The sequence below is a fragment of the Carassius auratus genome, chromosome 19 (genome assembly GCF_003368295.1).
Source record: "Carassius auratus strain Wakin chromosome 19, ASM336829v1, whole genome shotgun sequence".
NCBI classification, from domain to species: domain Eukaryota; kingdom Metazoa; phylum Chordata; class Actinopteri; order Cypriniformes; family Cyprinidae; genus Carassius; species Carassius auratus.
Genome location: NC_039261.1, coordinates 28,860,086 through 28,879,481, shown reverse-complemented (window position 1 = coordinate 28,879,481; position 19,396 = coordinate 28,860,086). Strand labels below are relative to the sequence as shown.

The window sequence follows — 19,396 nt, the reverse complement described above, 5'->3', positions numbered from 1 at the left end:
CTCTCTCTCTCTCTCTCTCTCTCTCTCCTCCCCTTCAGAAAAGCGGTGTTGCCTCGTTCAGGAAGCGCAAGATGACTGCATTGCCGACCGCTTAGAATCTAGATAACTATAATCTTTATATGGTTCAATTGAAATGAGGGGCATTTTGTCTCTTATCTTAATGCCGTATTGTAAATATTTCTAAACCAATCAAGGAAAAAATATTTTCATTTATACGAGGAAACGCATTTTTCCCCTTTCTTTCTTGTATCATCGTTATTAATAATAATTAAAATGCATTTAATAGTGAACCGTGTTGTAATGTCAACTTAAACTGTAAAACTAACATCTTTATATGTTTTTAAATCATTTTTGCTTGAGAATGCTTTATCAGCTATGATGTGTAAAATAATAATAATAATAAATATAATATAATAAATATAATAATAATAATAAAATTATATCACATACATTTCTAAATATAGAATTATCATGATAATATTTGTGAGTGTTATACCCATAGAATTAGTAGGCTATTAATTTCTTTGGATAACCAGTCAGTTTAAGTGTATGCAAAATATCTGCATATTAATATTCGGCCTGTCACAAGTTAATATGATGGAAACATCTGTTCTGTGTGGTTTAAGTACAATAGATGCTACCATCTGTCATGATGTAATAATGGTACTAAAGCAACAACAATACTGGAGACTCTCAAACCCGGTCGCTGATATCCTACAAACAAACAATGACATCAGCTTCGGCACTTACACCTATTCAGCATTTTTTCACAGAGGGCTGTACCACTAGAAGGAACTAAGAATAATTTTCAGAAAGCTTGTGGTCTGCATAAGCGAGCAAAAAACACCCTTGAATGAAATCAGACCATTTACTACATTAAATGAAAATGAGACGATGGATAGTTCATTTATAATGCAAATTAACATTTAATAATAAAGACACTTAGTTACAACATATAACATCTGTAAGTATCCAATGTTTCTAAATCCTGCAGCATTGGAGTGGCTCTGCACGCACCTCTGTAGATCACCTCTGTGTACCGGGAAAGGCAGAAAATGGTGGACGTTTTCTTTTGGGAAGAGAGCCGAAGGGAGAGGAGGGGACATTCTTTTCCCGCCTTGGCCACATCTGTCGCCATGCCAACAGTGTACTTAGTCTTTGGCTGGGTTATGAGGGGAGCCTGGAAAGTTTACAGTGGGCAGCAAGGTTTTGGGTTCTTATACCATACAGGAACACTCACAGAAGCACGCAAAAGCCTTTTTCTTTTTTAAATATGTGGCATGGATTAAAGCTAGACAAATCTCTCAGCAGATTAAATCAAGATTAAAGCAGGTCAAATCTTGCAACAGATGTACTGTCCCATCTAGTCATTTTGGATTCATCAAACAATACTGACTGTAGTTCAGACGAAATAATCTGGTCTACTTAATCTGGTTGTGGAACAGATAAGAGAGTTAGATGAGCAGAGGTTCACTTTTTAACCGGTACCCAACTTTACCTTTTTTTGGTACTTTACTCTGTGTATGATTACAAAAATATTTATTTAAGTGAAAAAAATAAATCAAAAAGTCTTAATCTCTACATTTTGAACAATTGGGCCCTACAAACGGTGAATCTACATCAGTGATGGAAGCTTCGGGGCAAGCGGATTCCCCGACACTTTCTCACCTGCTCTCTGTCGCTGTGACTCTTCAGTTCTCATTGGTTTACTGGCCTGCTGCTGATTTTATTCGAGAGGTAAACTAACTGTTAAGCGCTCGCCTAAGCGGAAAATTTGCTGTTCCTGTCAGATCTCGGTTGCTGAAAATCACATTGTGTTTGATGCCAAACCAACTCAACTCAATCAAAAAACAAAACAAAAAAAACCCATTAAGTATATATTTTTATGCGTTCTAAAGCGGAGCACATTTTTTTAAATTCTACTGAAAACATATAACTTCTTAAATTTTTGGTCATAGACAATGTATTTTGAATACATACGTTACTGTCAAAATACAGTGGTAAATAAAAAAAAAGTTTGGACTATAATGTGGACTATATAACAAATGTCAGGAAAAGAAAGAAACATATCCTCTGAACGTTTTAATATTAAGATGTTACTGTTCCCTTCATTTTGTGTATGCTCATGTAGCTTACAGTTAAAGTCCTTCTCTTATTTTACTGTTGTTCGCAAAATTGCAATGTTACTTGGCAATATTTTAAAGATAATTTGGGTATTTTGCACAGTCTGTTATTGGAGTAGTGTCACCTGGGTGGGAGTTTTAACTCCTAATTCACTGGGTATAAAAAAATCATTTAGCAGATGCAGAGACATAGACTGAGGGAATCCCCCAGTGTCCCCACCCTCTGAATATTATGTATCATAACGTAACTACGTGCAAACCTTATTTGGCAGTTTTTACTGGCATTCGAATAACAATGGATAAACCCAAAAAGATAGAAGTAGTATTGGAGATGAATTTCATTTACAAATAAAGTAGGAAATGTGCATTCTTTTAAACATTGTTTCTTATTTGTCATCTGTGAACCCTCTTTGAGTGTATCTTATATATATAAAACACTTCACTCACACACGCACACACACACACACACACACATATAAATTTTGTGTGTACACATTTTATATTGAATATATAAATACACTATTTACTATGATTTAAAATATATAAATATACACAAAACTATATCTATAATATAAATAAAAGAAATACATGTATTAGCATTGCTTATAATTGAATACCATGAATATTACTTGTTAAAAATAAAAAGGTTTGACTGTTACACCAAAGCCTGCTTTATTAAATTATTTGATTATGTAAGTTAAAATAAATTCTCAAAAACTGCAATGTACTATGCTTGTGGACATTTAGTAAAAACATTCGGCTCTCAAAAAGCCATCCCTCCACCATTCACCATCACTATTCTGGCAGAAAACGAGTATATGACGTCTCTTTCTGTGAAATCCACTAGCTCTTCAACTTTAAATAGTGAAGCACCATTCTCTCTTTCTCTCCGAGTCTTTCTCTCTTGCTCGCTCTGTGGTTCACTGTCTCTGAGGAAGGACAGATTGCACTGTGGGCGGACTTCCACACAAGTGTTTCAACACTTCTTCTACCTCTCCCTCTTACTAACAATTTCTTTAATTTCATGCACACAAGCTTTCTTCCTTGTGTTGGTATAACAAATGTGTGGCATGGGATTAGTTCTGTTGTTTATTAGCAGTCAGATTTCAGCCCCTGCAGCACTCCTGACCAGATCAATAATGATGAATACTCTGTCTTCAGTGAGTTTTGGATGGCTGCTTCTGTACTCGTATAATGCTGAGGTTACTGGAGCGGTCTGCTGCAAGCTATGCTAACAAATGCTAATAAGCGAGATGCCACTTCATAATCAGTGCCAGTTCAACAAGTACACTGACTACACTGACTGATCTAATTGGCTGATCTTGTTATTCATCATTCATTTGATCTCAGAAAATAATTAAATGAATACATAAATAAATATGTGCATATGTACATAAATACATACATACACACACATACATAAAATTTTATGTTTTAAAATGATAAAACATAACCCCCCCCCCCCCCCCCCCCCGACTTTTTTACATGTCTAACTTTTGCTATATTTTCTTTTTTATAATTTCTTTCAATGTATTTGAAAATAACAAATAAATTATGTTTGAATTTTTGCCTTTTCACAATTACTTTCAATGTAATGAATAAATAAATGCAATTTCACTTTTTAAAGTTATATCCCACTTTTTTTATTACTTTTTTACATTCTCTAACTTGCTATTTTTGCTTTTCGTAATTACTTGTAGCTTTAAAACAACAAAAAAAAAACTAATTTTAGGTAAATAATAATAATCAGCTCACATACATCAGAAGATAAAAATTAGGGTTAAACTGTTTATTCAATAGATTTTTCTTTTTTTATATATAAAAAGAATACATTTCGGGAATTAGATTTAAAACAAGCTCTTTTTTGATAAGTCTTCTGCTTATCAGATTTTTTTCCTGAGTAAAATGTCAAGGTCTCAAATTGTGCCAGAGATTTCAATATGTACTTAAATAAACATTTGTACATGCATTTGTTTTCAATGTAATTTAAGCATTTCATCCTATTTTAAGAGAAACATCTAAGTCAAAGTAGATATTAAACGAAACTCTCTGAGTGTCCTGATCTAAGAGCAAATAAGTTATTTTGTGATTTTACATAGCTATAGATTAAATGATCAGAGAAATATACCTCATTTATGTGTTGTATGCATTTTGCATGAATCTGCATTACACTGAAGCTGGTAGTTACAATGATAGTGGGTGTTAGATGTGGCCATGACTCTACACTGAAATAGATGGATAGAAAGAGAGAGAATGAAAGAGAAAGAGAGAGGGAGCGTTGCTGTGGGTTACCACTCAATAGAGGAGGCTCTCTTCAGAGATGCTTTCTGCGGCAGACGGGAAAATGTGTTTTTCTTCGCGTGTTTATGACAGTAGGAGTTATAGTGAGGACTGTGTGTCTCTGTGTGTTTTTGCAGAGATAATGACCAGGTTCTGGAGGCTGAAGCCCACGAGGCCTGTCATTCAGCACAGATTGTGACACACTACACAACGTGAAGCCTAAAGGTGAATGTGTGTGTGTGTGTGCAATTTTATTCATGAGTGTATTTCAAATTTTGGCTAAGTGAGATGCAGCATCAGTTAGATAGAAGTTAGGAAGTTATATTTTGTTCTTGTCACACTGTCAATAAACATTTACACACACACAGACACGCGCACACACACACACACACACACACACACAGATAGATAGATAGACATAAATGTGGAGACAACTTTACCTAATATTTCCACCCTTACTTTAAAATCTCATTCACCTTTCCATTGCAAAACAGTCCAGATCCCAGTCTGTCAACAGGGGTGTGGGAGGGGCTCCTGTTGATATGTTTCACAGATGTTTGCTCCTGTAGTGGGATTGCCAAACCAGTGCAAAGGCGTTATAACCTCAAAAAAGGCCCTGTGCTCCACCCTACGGGCGCCTCTGTGGCTTTATGAGTCTCCCAACAGCTTGGAGTAAACAGTGCAGCAAATGGCCAACAGCGAGGGGAGACACAGTTGTTGAAAAATGACTGCCAGTAAAAAATCCTAACAGCAATATTTCAAGAGCAGGTGCCCGTTGCACTCGCTGGGTAATTCCCACTTTATTAAATGTATTTTATGGTACTTTGGTAAGAAGGAAAGATTGTAATGTGTAATGCTTAACGTTTATCTGTTAAGGTGTAAATGTAAAGGGGTGCAGAAAAGAGAAATATGCGAGTTAATAATGCGTGGGACAGAAAGAGCAACTGAAGGATACAAGGAAAACAGAGGGGACGGCTGAGAGTTAAAGATAATGGGAGAAGGAAACAGGCCAGACGATGAGATGACTCTGCCAGACTGTTTACTTTGCGGCTAATAATCATCACACACACACACACACACACACACACACACTCACAATGATACACATTTTACTGGACTGTGGTGGTACCACACAGAAAGAAAAGCTTTACTAAACATGATTATCATATTGATATTTATTGCACAGCTTTCACTACAAATGAGTTTAATAATAAGATGATGCCTTATCTTAAAGATTAAAATCACTTTTCAAAGCTAAAAATGTTGTACAATACAATCAAAAAGTTCCCTCTCAACAGTAAAGAATTAATACCTAAAGGCTAACAAAGTAAAAAAAAAACCCAGTCATGCTGCTTTGAGTTCGTGCCTGTGGTCTGTCCCTTCCCAAGCTCCTTCCTCCCTACGTGTGAATGGGACCAGATCAGGTTTCAAACAGCTGACTGGACCCATGTGTGATTGTTTGTGTGTGTGCATGCACATATAAGCATTTGGATCTGACAGAAAGAGAGAAAGAGAAAAACAGAAAGCTCTTCCAAGGAAGTCTAGTCACATGAAAGTCTGTCTGTGCTTCCCAGCTGATCATATGGTTGTGATCTATCAAAGGCATAAACATAATGCAGAATAACGTTTTAAACAAAACCTCAGACAGAAGCGTGTTACTTATATAACACATATTTAGAGAAAACTGTAGACTGTACTATAAATCTGGTAATGTGGTTTTAAACAGCTATTTAAAACAAGACGTTGCTATTTAAGCAAACGGTCCAGCTTGCTTTACAAAAAAACAGGCTGTCTCATAAAACTCCTCCCGTCTTTTGCAGGACTGTTTGTGTTGGAGCCTGCGGGCCTGGCATGAAAACAATATTCCCTAAAGTGGACGACTAATCACGAGTGCCAATTCTGTCGAAGCTCCCTTAAGATCTAAAAAAGCACATGTGTGATGTTTAGTGCCCATGATGTCATGGAAAGACTGGCAATTCAAACAGACCTTTGGCTGTGATGATAAGAGTTTAAATGATAACTCAGTAAATGTGATGAGTCTTGATCTTATAGGTTTATATTGGTTTGAAATGACACATGGGAAAGTTTACATGAAAACCTATTTCCTTGTCAGGGCAAAAATAAATAAATAATAAAAAAAGTTAATTGCATCTTTCATTCACAATTGTGACTTAATTTCCTCTAAATGCAAATAATAAAAATGCTAATATTTTATATGTGTCTGCAATGGGAAATTGAAAACATTAAATAAAAAAATTATATATATGTATATATACTCACATATACATAAAATGTAACATGAGAGTTTATAGTGTATATAACAAATGTGACAGTAAACACTATAAAAAATATATATTTCAAATAAAATCTGTTCTTTTGGACTTCGATCCATTATAGAAGCATGGGGGAAAAAGACTGAAGTAATGGCTACTGAAAATTCAGCTTTTTATATACTTTTTTATACAATTATTTTCAATTGTAATAATATTAAAAATATTACTGATATAACTATATTTTTTCTTCTGAATTGTAATGTAGTTAAAGCAAATTCAAATCTTTTAGGAATACTAAGTTAACATAATTGCTTTTTTATTTTTTACTTTGAAAAAGACTTGTAAAGATCTGACAGTCCATGAACATGACAAGCACTAATGTGAACAAACGAGGACTTTGTTTCACAAGCACTGCGATACTGACTCAAAAAAACAATGTCATCTTCAGACCTATCATCACTCAAGCATAAAACCCTGCTTCCTCATGTGTCATAGTAGTGAACTGGGTCAAAGACAGTATTTTTGATTGCCATCCATCCTTAAAACAACTACGAAAGGGGCTTTATTTCAATTTGTAATATTGCATCTCACTCTCCCAAGATCATGTTAACTAATGGTGCACAGTACTTTCTGATGGTTCAGTGAGTGTTTCTGAAACCATAGATCATGTCAATTAATTGAAAACTGAAGGGATAGTTCACCCTGAACGTTTTGGGGAACATAAAAGACAATATTTTGAGAAATGTCTCTGCTTTTTTGACCATATAACGGAAGTCAATGTTAACCAATACTGTTACCAACATTTTTCAAAATATCTATTGTGTTCTACTGTAGAAAGGCTGTCTCTTAAACACAAAAAGGCATGAAACTGCTGGAACCTTTCTGAATTTAATTAAAGAAATGATTATGGCTTTGATAAGACGTCAAACCTGCAGACTCTGCCGCACTTTCTGAGACATTTTAGCTGACTACTAAGTGAGTCAGTGTTTGCCAGGCTCCTATGATTCATGAAAAGCTGGAATCTGATTCTCAGCACAAACCAAGCTGTGGAATTTCACCCAGGAGCTAAGCGAAAGTACAGAGCGAGTATTATTAGTTTGAGAGCTAATAATAATGGCAGTAACTGGAATTTTACAGAGAACAAGTGGAGAAGGGAGACACAGGGTTTTTGCTTAATTTTCCAGTTTCCTGTTCAGCAGGATTGTCTCACTCTGCCCTCTGTTGGACTGGAATGGGACTATTGTCCAGTTTTACTACACTGTCCCCTCTCACCTGAACTAAAAGGAGCATTATGCCATATGCAAGTGGTATCTCTTCTAAAGACAGATTAAAATAACAGCCAAACAGAAATGATACTGGACATTTGACACAGTAAGCTCAGGAGTGGACAGGAAGCTGGGCGCCTACCTTGCTTTTAGCAGTCATCTTGCGCAGGAAGCTCAGTGTTCGCTCCAGACGATTTCCTGAGGCGTCCTCTTTGTTTTTGTGCCCCTCAGCCTTTATTTGCCCTCTATTTATGTCCCAATCCGGAGAAGCAAACTCGCTGTCTATACTGTATCAGAAATTAAAAGTATGGATATTTACAATTGAATATATTAGGATATTAATGATTCAAACAAGCCAGGACCGAGACACACCTGTGAGATGATCCTCCAATCTGGTGGTACGAAACACTCTCTAGATCACACCGAACAAGACAAGAAAAAGGTTCTGATTTGAGGAAACAGAACTTGGACTGTTCATGAAGTAATGTTGTCTTAATATCGGTTTCAGTTTCAGAGCCAAATAGAAACATAGTGGACACAAAATATTTGAAAACTTATGTTTAGGGAGGAAACTGTAAAATAAAATGAATATAAAAAAAGTGAGGGGAAGAACCACATAGGAAACATGAATGAATGTTTCATTTGAATTAATTTGTAAACAAGCTGGAAACCCCAAACACACTCAACTGACCATGGCAGTAGGAACGTGGGCGAGGGGCGGAGCTTCTGGGCATCTGCTGCATCATACACAGGCTGGGGGCGGAGACACTGCAGCCATGCATCTGATTGGATTGCACCTGAGGGAGAAATTTACAAAGCAGTTATCTGATTAACTCAATATTTCATTTACACTACTGTTCAAAATTTTAGGGCCAGTATATTTTTTTCATGTTTTTGAAAGATGTACAGAAATACAGTTAAAAACAGCTGTATTATGAAATATAACTTTTATATTTTAATAATCATTGTTAAGAATAATTAGTAATTTATTTCTGTGATGTGTGTGTGAAGCTGAATTTTCAAACAATTTATTTGAAATTATCTGAAATTATTTGACATTGTACATTGTTACAAAAAAGTGCCTATTTTGAATAATTTAATGCACCATTGCAGAATTTAAGTATAAAAATTTTGTCTAAATATATTATATACTCCACTTTAAGTAAATGTTCAGTATTGTGTGGTTTGCATAGGTAGAGTTATTTTGCTGAACATAAAGTACATTTCACATTTCTATTGAATAAGTTACAAAAATAGAAGCTGAAACTCTTCATTTTGTTGTTTTTCCACTTATCAGTGAATAAACTTGCTGCTCTATCTTGATCTCTTGATCTTGATCTGTCTGAAAGACAGCTTGAAATAAGATTGTGTTACTGAATGACAATAATAATTTTTATTAAAAAAATAATAAAACTGCGAAGCGTAAGCGAAATCTGTGGCAATGCATTCAGAATCTACGATTAGCGAAAACGAATATTTGAAAAACATGAACAAAGAATGAACCATTTGAAGAGCCTATTAAATTTGTGCGGCGGAGTTCATTTTTTTCATTTTCATTGTGCTTTTCTTCTTTTGTAATGGCATATTTTTGATAGTTTCTGAAAAAGTTACGTTCAGTTTTATAGTTACGTTCATTTTTTTTTCATAGCTTAAAAGGTGGCTACTAACTGTAAGTATACAGTACATAGTAATGCAGCTCACAGAAGCTCTGTGTGCGTGTTCTAACCTCCAGCGCTGATTGATGATGTTCCTGATGCTCTGCTCCAACTTCCTCCTCGGTAAGTGACGTCAGGGAAGCTTGAGTGACAGACCTGCGGGCTTCTCGAGCTCTTTTTGACCTCAATGCACCGTTTAGCACTAAGGACATCTCATCCGGATCCAGATCTTCAAGACTGACACTGAGAATAAAGATTTAATTCACATACATTGTTAATGCATAACATGATCCAACAATGTAAGTAACTGAAGGTCAGACTTGTGTTTTGTCCTGTGGTCTGATCACTATAATTATAAAGTACCACAAATTACAAGTTCCATAGAACATCTGCAATAATATAAACAAACCTACACATATGTAAACACAAATATATACAAAATCGTAATATTATACATGTAAAAATGTCAATCTCACTCTTTCATCTACCGTTGGATGATTTTAAGTTGACATCTTTAACGCTAACCTGAAAATGACCCACGCTGCAGTGTTATGTTAGATCCTCACTAGAGAGACCTATGTAATTCTGTGTGTGTTGTTATCTGTGCGTGTGTTTCTCTCTGTCTCCTCACTGAGTGCATTGGCACTGGCTGGTGGTGATCTCACAATAATAGTCCACAGAGGGACACAGTAGAAGCCCTATATCAGGACAGCCATGGACGAATGTGAGTGAAAGAGAAAGAGTAATACAGCACAATGTGGAATAAGAATAAATGCACATACCAGGAAGCTTTTATAAACGTGCATATGCATTTTGTTATAAATTAACATGGTCCATTAGTTCATTTATATATAGTATACAATTCTGTATACTATACAACTAGTGCATCCTAAAAGACTACTGCAAAAAATAAATAATTATTAAACAAAAACTACAATAAAATGGTTAAAAAATGTAGGATCACTAAGATTTTGTTTTTGAAAAATGTATACTTTAGCTCAACAAGGATGCATTAGACTGTACAAAATATACTAAAGAGATTCATACTTTTACAAATTACTTGTGTCTCAAATAAATGCGTTTTTTTCTATTCATTAAAAAGTCCTAAAAATGCTTCAGGTTTTCCACAAAAGTTATCATTTTTGGGTGGAAGAAAAAACTGTTTTTCGACACTGATAATAATGTGAAATGTCACTTGAGCAACACATCAGCATATTAGAATTATTTCTGAAGGATCATGCAACACTGAAGACTAGAGTAATGGCTTCTGAAAATTCAGCTCTACCATCACAATTATTTACTTTAAAATATATTAAAATAGAAAAGAGTTAATTATTAAAAATAATATGTAAATATGTAAAAAGAAATTATTATTAAAATATATTAAATTACTATTTTTAATTATAAAAATTACAGGTGCATCAAAATTCAAAAAGTGAACTTTCCTTTATTCTAAAATCATTACATGTAATATAAAACATTAGGTAAAACATGATTAGAGCTTACAGCTAATGAAAGTCTAAAATCCAGTTTCTCAAAATATTAGAATATTAACATTTGAGTTTCATTAAATTATCATCCTACAATATAAATTCCAGGTATGTCTTGTTTTTTGAAACTTTAATAATGGGGAAGATTTCTGACTTGGCAATGGTCCATAAGGCAATCACTGACACCCTCCACAAAGAGGGTAAATCACAGAAGGTCATTACTGAAAAGTTTACTGGAAGGAAGAAATTGGGTAGGAAAAGGTGTACAAGCGACAGTGATGACCGCAAGCTTGAATATACTGTTAAGCAAAGCTGATTCAAACACTTGGTAGAGCTTCACAAGGAGTGGACTGAAGCTGGAGTCCATGCTGAGACGTCTTCAGGAAAAGGGCTACCAAGCCACTTCTGAAACAGAAACAACGTCAGAAGCATCTTACCTGGGCTAAGGAGAAAAAGAACTGGACTGTTGCTCAGTAGTCTCAGCCATGGTCTAAACGTCTGATGCATATGGGACACAAAAGTGGAAACACTTCAGGAGTGTCAAAGTCATCATCAGATTGGTTGAATTCTACAGGATTTCCGAGAAACGTGTGTCGCATTCTTTAACATTCCGCCTGGAAATAAAGATGTCATGGCGCCAAACCCCCTCACAAAAGAAGAAAGCCGTAGTGTTTACAACTGTGACGACGAGTTTCAAAAGTATGTGAAATATTGAAAATTTGCGGAATAGAATATTTAAAATATATCAGAGAGTTTTAAACACTGGATTGCTATTGTGGCGACCTTTTCACACCCCTAAACGTGACACTGAATGATACTTGATTGGTTGTTTGACATATCGGTCAAGTAACCACATGGGTGGGCCTTAGCCAAAGAAAACTGCCATGAATTCCAGACGTTCAAGCCGTCATTCTGAAGGTCTGGCTACTGCTCAGTGGTCTGAAGTCATCTTTTTAGATAAAAGTAAATTTTGCATTTCATTTGGAAATCAAGGTCTGGAGTCTGGAGGAAGACTGAAGAGGCAAAGAATCCAAGTTGCTTGAAGTCCACTGGGAAGTTTCTGAAGTCAGTGATGATTTGGGTGCCGTGACGTCAATGCAGCCGTCTACCAGAAGATTTCTGAGCACTTAATGCTTCCATCAGCTGACAAGCTTCTGATTGCTGGTTTCTTTTCCAGCAGCACTTTAGCACCTGCCCACAGAGCCAAAACCACTTCCAAGTGGTCTGCTGACCATGATATTACTGTGCTTTATTGGCCAGCCAACATGCCTGACCTGAACCCCATATGGAATCTATGGGATATTTTTAATAGAAAGGTGAAAAACAGTTGAGCTAAAGGCTCAATAGTGTCTCAGCAGTGGCACAGGCTAATCGCTACCATGCCACACATCACTGATGCTGGAATTTTGTGCTAAATGAGCCCTGACCAAGTTTTGCATGCATTAATGAACATACTTTAAAGAACTTATACTTTTATGTTTTGCCAATTGCAAAAAAAAAAAAAGATCTTAGGAAATATTTTAATATTCTGAGATACTGGATTTTTGACTTTCATGTACTGTAAGCTCTAATCATCAAAATAAAAAAGATAAAAACTTGATATCTCGAATATATGAAAGTTTCACTTTTTGAAATGTTACAAAAAATTTACTTTTTTACAATATTCAATTTTTTTGAGATGCACCTGTATATCTGAAACTACACACAAATTATATTAAGTTTATTCATCATGATAATACATGTCAGCACAGATGAATAATTTTTTACCTGCGTGTGTCATTGGGTGGATATCCATGTGCAACAGCTCCAGGTTCCCAGCTGTGTCTCCTCCAGGGGTCGAGCTGAGTCAGGTGACGAGTGGCAGGGGAGCGTAAGGTCACGAACGGTGGAGAGCAGTAAGGAGGTGAGAATGAGGAACAGACAGGACGAGGAGAGGGAGGAGGAGTGCTCGACATCTGGGTGTAATGAGTGAAAGTCAGAACAAAAAAAGATGCTAAATTATTGGCACATAATTGGTACACATGGATCTTTACTCAGACAGACACATACTGTATTCACAAATACATACCGTGTCCATAAGGTCAGGAAAATCCTCAGGGCCCATAATCAGATTATAGCTTCACTGCTCCCCCTACAGATCAAAATATGACATTACAATTTCTGAAAAATGTGTTTGGATAAATGGTTCAAAAAAATGTAATCATAATAAAAAGTTATATCCATTACATCGGTTACATATCCAAACCACCACTAAAGCATGGCTAAAGTCAAAATTATGTGTATATACTGTAACTATTCATCTGATTTTATACACAAATTGTAAATGCCCAAGAAATGGTGCTGTATCCAAAAACACAGGTTGGTTGATTATGCCATTGGATAGTATATGTTTTACTTCTAAAATATGTATATTGTTCAATTACTTTAATGAACTAGTTTTTTTGTTTGTAGTTAATAGTATACTTAAATTTTTCAAAACTGTAGCATGACTACTTCATATTTTTTTTAACTTTTCAGTTTCAAAGTAGCTTCCCCAACACTGATATCAGTGTACTACATTGTTGCTTTGGTTTGCTGATTAGTTTTTAACACATTGTTATCCAGTTTCTAAGGTGTGTTAGATGCTAGGTGGCTGCTTTCAAGCAAAAAGTCAAAAGAGCCACCCTTAAAGTCACTAGATATGACTTGGGTCTACCCTACTGTGTAACTCTATGCAGTTTTATCTGGTGTGTTTCGTCAGTCTTTTTTTTGCAGTGTATATAAGCATGGTATCTGATCTCATATCACAGTTCAGTTTATAACTGCAATAAAAGTCCAGCACATGAGAAAATTCACCCCATTGTAAAAGCAAGGCTATTTCACAATTCATAAAAACAAATGAAGGAGTTTATGGGAAGTGCGTGATGGGCTGGGAACAGCTTTGGAGAATGTTTTCACTCCAAGACCGTTTATCTCTAATTTTACCTCCCTCTTGCTTTCTTCCCCTCGGTCTCTATGGTTATCATTTATTACATAACACTGTTTTGAAATCGTCTGGAGTGGTTCTGCTTCAATCCTTTTCTTTATGTCTGTTCTACTAGGAATGCATTGTGAACCACACATATAAAACCATTTCCTCTCAAGTAAAATAGCTTCTGTCTCTCTATCCCTGTTTGCAGCAAACATTAAAAGCAAGTAATGCTCTGCAAATAATTTGTCCATGAGTGCACACATCACAAAGACGCAGTCTGCCAACAGGCTGAGATAAGGCTGCCACCACCTGTTCCACACCTTTGTGTGCAAGCATGTACAATGAGAGAAAGTGAACGGACTGTAGAAACGAGGACGTAGAGGCTGGGACTGTAGCGATCGAAGAGGTCAAAGTTCATTGTTTTGTTTCCGAACAACAAAACCGTCATTGCACTATATATAATGCTTATGAAATATGAAAATTTGTTCTTAAACACAGCATGTCTTTTATTCAAACTCACGTTGTTCTAAACCAAAGGGCTGTATTTGACAAACTTCAAAAAAGAAACAAAAGCATTATAAAAGGATCTTAAAAGTGGTCCATACAACTTGTGGATTATATTAAAGTCATAATTTACTGACAATCTTCTGGGCAGTTCCACTAAAACTGGAACACTGAGTCAAAAAGTTCAACTCATGAACCAAATCAAGTCGTTTCATGAACGAATCATATGTATTTTGCGAAATAGATCAACTGATTCGTTGAATAAATAAGTGATCTGATTCAAAAGATCTGATTCAAGGCAACAGAAGAAAATGTTAGTGGAAATTCTGGTTTATCCAGGATGCCGAAAGGTTTTTTTTTTTTTTTTTTTTTTTTTTTTTTTCAGAACACGGGTTGCAAGTATGCAGGGATAAAATCTATATATAATTACACCTGTCATAGGAACAAATACATATTTATTAATAAAAATAATGTAAAATACAGTTTTGATATTTTGGCTGCTAAATTTTGACCTTTGGCAGGTGTGGCATTATTTTGGTCTCTGTGTACATCTGCTCGACACAGATGTCATAGTTTTTAAGATCATCACAAGATTACTGATGATGCCATAATCACATTACGTCACCATGAAGGCAGTCAGCGCTTTTTTCCTCTAGACACATGAGAACAGCAACTTTCTGTCTTTTATACACCCTCCGACCCCCCCTTTTTTAGTCTTTCACTCCTCCACCACTCCCGGGCCTCTTTTACTGTCCTCTCTGTGATACATTTACTCTTTCACCCCTCTTCCACCAACTCTATCACCACCCTAACTTTAGAGTCTAGCCCCAAACAATGGACAGATCAAACTACCTCCTGATTCATTGCTCAACAGAGGTGTAGAAGTGGACAGTGGATTTTTATTGAACATATCTGATGTCTTTAAAGGTGATGTGTGAGCTTTTCTACACTGCTAAACCTGCAGTGGCATGGCTGAAAGAATAATTACTGTTTTCAGACAGGTTTCCTGAACACTTCAGTCCAGCTGCTATTGGTCAAATAAACAAATAGTCTGCCTCAAATACCACTCATGCCCATGTTGCGGAGATGGTTGAATGCTTTTAGCTTATATTGCTTAACCTTATATACTTAGATGTAATAAGGGTTGTGGGGATTTGATGACAAAAAATATTTGCCTATATTATATAATTTTTAATTACACTGAACAAAATTATAAACGCAACACTTTTGTTTTTGCCCCCATTTTTCATGAGCTGATCTCAAAGATCTAAGACTTTTTCTATGTACACGAAAGGCCTATTTCTCTCAAATATTGTTCACAAATCGGTTTAAATCTGTGTTAGTGAGCACTTCTCCTTTGCCGAGATAATCCATCCAACTCACAGGTGTGGCATATCAAGCTGCTGATTAGACAGCATGATTATTGCACAGGTGTGCCTTAGGCACTTTTTTTTTCTCTAAAAACACTTTTTTTAATGCGTAGCTTAGGCCTATTTTAACCATGCAGCAAACCTTTTTAAATATTTTGATAAATTCCTGAAGAAAAAAAAAAAAAACTTTTTATTTGCCGTTGCTCTTCAGGCATCCCGAGTTTGAGTCCCATCTCATGGAACTTTCCCACCTCCACCCCCCACATTTTGCTTCCTGTCATTATACTATCCTATCAAAATAAAGGCAGAAAATGCCAAAAATAAATATGTAAAAAAACATACAAAAAAAATAAATAATAATAATAATTATTATTATTATAAGAATAAGATGCATTATTTCATGTTAGTAGTATTGTTGACAAATGACCTTAAGTTCAAAAGTAAGAAACCTACATAATATATACATACATAATAAAACCTGCATCTAGTAAAACAAAGCATGTATTGTTCATTACTCTCTAAGAATCACGCAACATTTTGTTGTGATGGCTGAAAGGCAACAACTTTCTTTCCAAGCTTTCTTTTAAATGTCCTGTGATTTTCTTACAGCCTATCTTTTGATATTCCCCTCCCTTAAACATGCCGGACAATAGGAGAAAGTACAGTGTACAATGACTAAAGTACAGGTCGGCAGCTGCATACAAGTGTGTATACTTACGCATGTGTTCGAGTGTGTGGTGATTGCAGGTGCATCACTGGCACACTGTATTCAGTTCATGACTCACCCGAAGGTTGTCACCATTAGCAACTGGATTAGCACCCGAAACAGAGGAAAAGCACTTTTGACATTTCAGTGGAGCCTCTGAATTGTACTGAAGAATTAATTTTGTGATCTGGGGCATCAAAGAAGCCAATGAACCTTACATTTTAAAGTGACAGTTCACCAAGAAAATCCAAACTGTAATTTTGTACTCACTCATCTTGTTTCAAATCTTTATGACTTATTTCTTCTAACAGAAATATATTTTTAAGAATGTTCACACTGCTTTATTTTAAAGGGATAGTCCACCCAAAATGACATTTCTCTCATACATTCACCCTCATGTCATTGCAAACCTCAATTGTTTATATCAAAGATAAAGTATTAATTAAAGGGATAGTCCAGCAAAAAATAAAAATTCTAACCCTTGTATCATTCCAAACCCGTATGACTTGCTTTCTTCTGTGGAACACGGAAGATATGAAGAAGAATGTTGGTAATCAAGCAGTTGCAGGGTTTGTTTAGTTTCGTTTAAATAAAAGTCAATGGGATCAAGCTGTTTGGTCACCAACGATCTTTAAAATATCTTCTTGTGTGTTCCACAGAAAAAAGAAAAATTGTACAATTTTGGAAAGATGTGAGGGTTAAATGAATTAACAGAATTTTCATTTTTGGGTAGAATATGTCCTTTTAAATAAACATTTAATCTTTAATATAAACAACGTCGCAAAAATAGTTTAGAAGAACCCTGTTTCTTTCATTTTCCTTCTGCCCTCTCATTTCCAAGATGTTTACCCCCCTCACCACCTTGTGTGCTGTCAGTCACCAAAGTGACTATAAACATGCCCTTCACCCCCTCCCATTTGTCACCCCAATTCTATTTATCCCCTCTTCCTTTTCTTATTCGCTGTGAAGAAGGCCGCATGTATTCTCAGAGGGGGGTTCTGAGTAACACAGGACTCTTTTGCATGCTGAGCAGCTCATACTAATGACTAGATCTCTGTTTGCTGAGGTTAAGAGGTTTCCTGTCACGGCAGACTTTGATCAACTCAAGATTAACCGATTAAAAGCACTTCAAGTTCTCTAATATATACAGTAGATAATGTTTGAATAATCTGAAGAATCATTGTAAAATCATTAGACCAAGAAACTCTAAAAGGTCAAAAGCTCAAAAGCAATTACAATTGAATGCAGGGAATGACCTCGCTTCAAATGCCTCTTTGTGAGAAATCAATGCATTTGCAATCAGATCAATTGTTCCTCAGAATCTCAGGTCTGATCTCTAGATCAGCAAAATTAAATGGAAGTCATTTAAAGTTACAGAGAAAGCATTCCCATCATAATTGCAGCATGAAATAACGAGAGGTTCCTTGTTTACGACACATTGACTTTTATGGTACTTCCCCCCACGTAATGACACAGTTAACAACAACAACTGTGCTGTTAACACACTTCAGACTCAGGCCACACACATTCACTGGGTTTGCTGACCTATGATAAATATTTTCCTATTTTCTTATTGCCAAATATGCCATTTTATTGCTATAGTATCAGTATTTTTTTTTAATTAAAAATAAATTGTAATAATAATAGTATTTTTAATAAATACAAATATTTAAATTATTACAATATAAAATAGCATTTATTTAAAAATAATTTAGTATTTTTATAGGCTATATATATGAACACTGATTTAAGATGCCTATGTATTATTTAATGCTTTATAAACTGACCCATGTTTGTCTCTTTGATGTTTTACATTCATCTGTCACTTTCGCCATCTCCACCGCAAAAAAAGATCCTGATCCTACTTAGTATGATCTTTTCTGTGTCCGTTTCACCCCTCACCTCTGCTTTCCCTGGTTCAATCCTCTTTGCTCATTCTCTCTCCATGAAGTCATGTTTTTAAACAGAACTCTATAGGTAAGAAAAGCAGCAGGCCCTCACAAAAGGTCTCAGGTAGCACAGGGGCCCCTGGAGATTACAGATATAGGGCCAGACACAAAGAGCTTTCTTTCGCACACTCGGTTACACATTCTCAACATCCAAACAGCATTTCCTGCTCCTAATCCTTTTCTTTACTCTTAACTGCTGTCTTTGTTTACAGAATGAATACAGAACCGGTAACGCGCACACAAGAACACTATTAAGTATTTAACAACATAAGGAATGAATAAACATTTTAAAATTGTACATTTTTGAAAGACTTTGAAAAAAAAACAGTGTATAATGGCAGCAAATGTACATTTTCTTGTCCGTTTATTGACATTAAAGAGTCCTTGGACAAAGTAATGGCACTTTTTTTTTTAAATAGTAGTAGCTACTTAACGTTAAACGGTCTTTTTTTCTTTTATATCCCATACAGTCTCAATGCCTGTTCCCACTTAATTAAAACAGTGTGTAATTACTTTTAGTAACTTACCTGTCCGTTGTGTGTTATGTTTATATTATATCCTAACGTTTTTTCTGTTAATTTCATCCAAACAAACGCTCCTCGAAGTTTACTTTGTCTTCAAAAACATAAAAAATCCTCTTGGTGTGTTCATCTTATCTAGACCAGATGGTTTCCGAGACGTTCCCACTCATGACGTTACCGGACGAACTCCGGTAAAGTACATCATAATGCGCTCGTACACCGGGAATTACTGCGCTCGCTCTCGCGGCCTCTACTGTGACCAGCGCCGTCGCCACGCCCACATTGGTGACGACACCACAGGCTCAGGTGT

At 35.7% G+C, this 19,396-nt stretch overlaps 1 protein-coding gene across 1 annotated transcript; it reads right to left on the bottom strand.

Moving 5' to 3' along the window:
• Positions 1-946: 946 nt before the first annotated feature.
• Positions 947-19,304, bottom strand: LOC113120238 (uncharacterized). Its single transcript, XM_026290162.1, has 8 exons — positions 19,093-19,304; positions 13,155-13,217; positions 12,854-13,041; positions 9,668-9,839; positions 8,633-8,738; positions 8,314-8,386; positions 8,084-8,228; positions 947-1,180 (listed from the first exon to the last, which is right to left on the bottom strand). Exons 2-8 carry the CDS (start codon positions 13,188-13,190, stop codon positions 947-949), a joined length of 954 nt encoding a protein of 317 aa, XP_026145947.1. The 5' UTR covers positions 13,191-13,217; positions 19,093-19,304.
• Between the last annotated feature and the right edge of the window lie 92 nt (positions 19,305-19,396).

Bases quoted from the DNA above. Each gene is read 5' to 3' on its own strand.
- LOC113120238 (XM_026290162.1), bottom strand. From the start codon at position 13,190: ATGGGCCCTGAGGATTTTCCTGACCTTATGGACACG. The intron at 13,042-13,154 runs GTATGTATTTGT...CATTACACCCAG, and splicing joins TTCCTGACCTTATGGACACG to ATGTCGAGCACTCCTCCTCC. The intron at 8,387-8,632 runs GTCAGTTGAGTG...TCCTCAAATCAG, and splicing joins CCCACGTTCCTACTGCCATG to AACCTTTTTCTTGTCTTGTT.